We start from the raw sequence: 3,872 nt of genomic DNA, 5'->3' as shown, positions 1-3,872 counted from the left end.
CTTGGTTTTGGGGGCCATCACTGAGGGTCTCAGAGTCACAGGGGTCAGTGTCCATTTCTACTGCCACTTTGGGATCCCTGTATGGGTGGGATCAGGCCTCTGCCACTCCTGGAATGCTGCTAGTACCGACCCCTTCCAACTCTTGGGAGACCATCTCTCCCAAGTTTAGGGGCAGCTCTCTTATCTTAACCTCAAGTTTACAGACTCTGTCCCTTCTCTATTGTTAGGCCATCAGCCAGCTTCCCTCCCTGGGCCTTCATCTTTGAAACCAAAGGCCAAACTATGGGTTATCTCCCAGACATTCTCTGAACCACCCTACACAAAACAAAACACAAAGCAAGAAGTTGTTCTTTTTTTTTTTTTTTTTTTTTTTTGAAATGTATCAGTTATTTAATTTGGTTCTTGGTAAGAAATTTAGAACACCAATTTGTGAGGATAAATTCCATTTGTCAGGGCAAACAGAGATCGCAGGTAGCCTTGGAGCTGAGGAACAGCTTTGATTTTTGGTAAAATGTGCGAGTCCACAGCTTTCTGATCTGCCTTGCGCTGCTCTGTAATCTCGTACTTCTCTTTTTCTGTGTCGAAGATCTCACCTTCCTGGTGTCTAGGCTTCTGCAGCTTCTTCTTCTTAAAGTATGCATCAGTGAGATGTTTTGGTATTTTTACATTGCTGATATCAATTTTTGTAGAGGTGGCGATGACAAATTTCTGGTGTGTTCTACGCAGAGGAACCCGATTGAGGACCAGAGGTCCAGTCACAAGTAGCAACCCACTGCTCAGCTGCTTCAAGAAAACCACCCTCTTGCCTCTGTGGCGCCCAGTAAGGATGATCAGAATGGTCCCTGGAGTGATGCTAGCTCGCAGTCTTCTCACGTGCTGACTGAAAGGTTTTTTGCCGTGGCTCAACAGCTTTCGAGGAACATTTTCAGTAGGATAATATCTAGGCATTTTGCGAAGTTTAACCACCCGGGTACCACCATTCTTGTCACCACCAACTGGTTTTGTGATAGTAGCAGGAACCTTCTCCTTCTTCTTCTTTTCAATCCTGGACTTATTCGCTGAGTATTTCCTCTTGTACATGGCCTTTCTGGAATACATAGCAGATCGGGAATATCTGCCAATTCCTCTAACGAGGACAGGATTTCGGCTGCAGTGGGGCTTCCCCTTCTTGGGCTTTTTAGCCTTGAGGTTAGCCTTTTTAACCTTGCCACCGCCATCAGCCTTCTTGGCTTCAGGTTTCTTCTCCTTAGCATCTGGCTCCTTAGCTTTTTCACCCGTCATCTTGCAAGACGGGAAAGCAAGAAGTTGTTCTACCTTGCCCCAACACACAAACACACACACACACTGGGTAAGCAAAGCCCTTTGGAAATGAAGGGCTTCCCCTCCCTAGCCCTCCACTATGTATAAAGCGGCTAAGAGCATGGGCAGCTTCAATTCACGTTCCAGCTCTTCCATTTATGAGCTGACTAATCTTGTGCAGATTGCTTATCCACTCTGTTTTCTGATGTGCAAACTTGGGGGTAATAAATATATCACAGGATGTCGAGTTAAGGCTGGCAAAGCATTTAGCACAGTGTTTAACAAGCACCCATAGAGCAGAAACACTAGGAAGACTCACTATATCTTATCCCAGCTCTGAGTGCTGCAAAGCCCTTTTCTGAGGTCTCGGCAAAGATGGAGGGAAGGCTTCTGAGCATTACCAAGGCATTTAAAAATAAAACTCATCTCTTATGGGCTGCATTGTGTCTCCCACCCCCAACAAATTCGTATGTTGAAGCCCTAACCCCAGCACTACAGAATAGGATTGAACAGTAGTATTTGGAGATGGGGCCTTCAGAGAGATGATTAAGTTAAAATGAGGCCATCAGGGTGAGCCCTAACCCAATCTAACTGGTGTCCTTAAAAGAAGGAGGGATTAGGCCCACAGAGAGACACCAGGAGCACTTGTGCACAGAAGGACTACCATGTGAAGAGGCAGCAAGAGGGCAGCCATCTGCAAACCCAGGAGTCTGGACCAGATCCTTCCCTTATGGCCCTTGGAAGAAACCAACCCTGCTGACACCTTGATCTTGGACTTCCAGCCTCCAGAACTGTGAGAAGATAAATTTCTGTTGTTTAAGCCCTGCAGTCTAAGGTATTTTGTTAGGCAGCCCAAGCAAACTAATAAAAGTGAGATAAAATGCTGCCAGAGATAACGTGCTGCCAAGTTTCTAACATTCATCATTGCCACTCACTTGGGAGGAGGTTCTACCCATCCCACCCCACCCCCAACTTCAAGAATCGAGAATTTGTGATGCACAGCATAAGCCGTGCTTCTGCATTCGATCAACTGTTTCTGTTTCAACTTCCCACAGTACCAGCAAGTTGGAAATGGTAAAAGAACACCAAAACAGCAGACTTGGGGTCAGGAACTCCCAGAAGGCACTAATGTAAAGGATTTAGGACTGTCGGCAAAAATACTTGCTATGGAAACTGAATCAAAGGTTTATATATTGGTGAGAATGTGAACAATATGGAAATAACTCTTCCCCATCCCCACGATTTTTTGTTTGTTTGTTTTTCAATTGTGTAAAGGCTGTAAGCCCAGTGCCTAAGGCTTTTCAAGAACCTACAAAATGTTTCAGAATGAAAAATTGAATTGATTTCAAAATAAGAAAATAAAATGGCCAAATCAAAATAAAAAATAATTTTAAGAACAAAGTTATAAAATGCCTTTCAAAATGTTTTCAACAACATTTATATTTAAAATAGGATGCTGGAACATGTTAATACAATTGGTATCATGTGGGTTGTGCCTGTAAAAGTTAAGATGCCTGAAGGCCTGAGAAGGACTTAAATCGGTACTGCCCATTCCCCACCCTCCAGAAACTCATACCAGGCTCATCTGGGTTTAGCAGAGGACAGTGACATGGGCCAGGATCTGTGCAGTGGGATGGGTGTGGGGAGAATTGGGGGCCCCCAGTGAAAGGCAGATATGCCATACAGGCAGGAAGCAAAGAGTCCATCTTAAACTTGGGTTCTAATGTGAATTCTGACCCTGTGTGACTCTGAGCAACTTGCTTAACCTCTCTGAACTTCGATTTCATTACTGGCACAGAAGGGGTAAGAATGCCTCCCTCCTAGGATTTTTGTGATGATTAAAGAGAAGAATGTATGGTGCTTAACTCTGCACCTGGGGAATAGTAAGTGCTCAGTAAATACTAGCTATTGTAATCAAGGCATTTAGCAGACTCTCACGGGGGGAGGGAGAGGAAGGAGTCTTGCTCACTAAGGCTTTTGCTTGAACTTGGGCCACATAGAAAATATTAAGTAAGCAGATGTTGACTGGATGTGCTCTTGTTCTCACAGTTGACAACAAAGCAGCAGTGCAGAGGTTTTGTGACTCGCTGCATCAGGGAGGAGGTAGGACCCTGCTTGGAGTAGGGGGGCGCCTAGGAAAGCAGGGGTTGGGGGGGCTGGAGAGGCCTCCAGGGGAACACATTGCCCTGGGACTACTGTGCACTGCCTAGAGGCTGACGGCAGGTCCCCAGGACCTGTGTGCTCGTGTACCTCTCCTACAGCTCCAGTGCAGGGGGAGCAGAAATTGCCAGCTGGCACCCTGGGAATGCAGGCTGCTTTGGTAAGATAGTTACAGTTTGCAGATGAACAGGGACAGATTCTATCTACTCCGCCATATCTACTCCGCCAGGAACAGACAGACACATAGAGCAAAATTCCTCAGAGCTGCAGTCCTCTCAAATAGGGCAGTTTCTAAAATTAAGTCCAGACAAAGTAAACACAGGCTGTTTCTTGATACACTTGCAGCCAGGAAAACTTCTGCGGGTTGCTTTCATTTCAGTAGTGCTGTAAAGGTGTTAGAGGGACAAGGAGAT

The 3,872-nt window shown here is 45.6% G+C and overlaps 1 protein-coding gene across 1 annotated transcript; it reads right to left on the bottom strand.

Moving 5' to 3' along the window:
• Positions 1 to 367: 367 nt before the first annotated feature.
• On the bottom strand, positions 368 to 1,281 carry LOC134370034 (large ribosomal subunit protein eL6-like). The gene has a single exon (XM_063086955.1). It carries the CDS (start codon positions 1,279 to 1,281, stop codon positions 415 to 417), a length of 867 nt encoding a protein of 288 aa, XP_062943025.1. The 3' UTR covers positions 368 to 414.
• Between the last annotated feature and the right edge of the window lie 2,591 nt (positions 1,282 to 3,872).

This window comes from Cynocephalus volans, chromosome 2 (genome assembly GCF_027409185.1).
Source record: "Cynocephalus volans isolate mCynVol1 chromosome 2, mCynVol1.pri, whole genome shotgun sequence".
In the NCBI taxonomy this organism is placed as follows: Eukaryota; Metazoa; Chordata; class Mammalia; order Dermoptera; family Cynocephalidae; genus Cynocephalus; species Cynocephalus volans.
The sequence above is the reverse complement of the archived record's forward strand: the minus strand, read 5'-3'. Positions and strand labels throughout refer to the sequence as shown.

Bases quoted from the DNA above. Each gene is read 5' to 3' on its own strand.
- LOC134370034 (XM_063086955.1), bottom strand. From the start codon at position 1,281: ATGACGGGTGAAAAAGCTAAGGAGCCAGATGCTAAGGAGAAGAAACCT.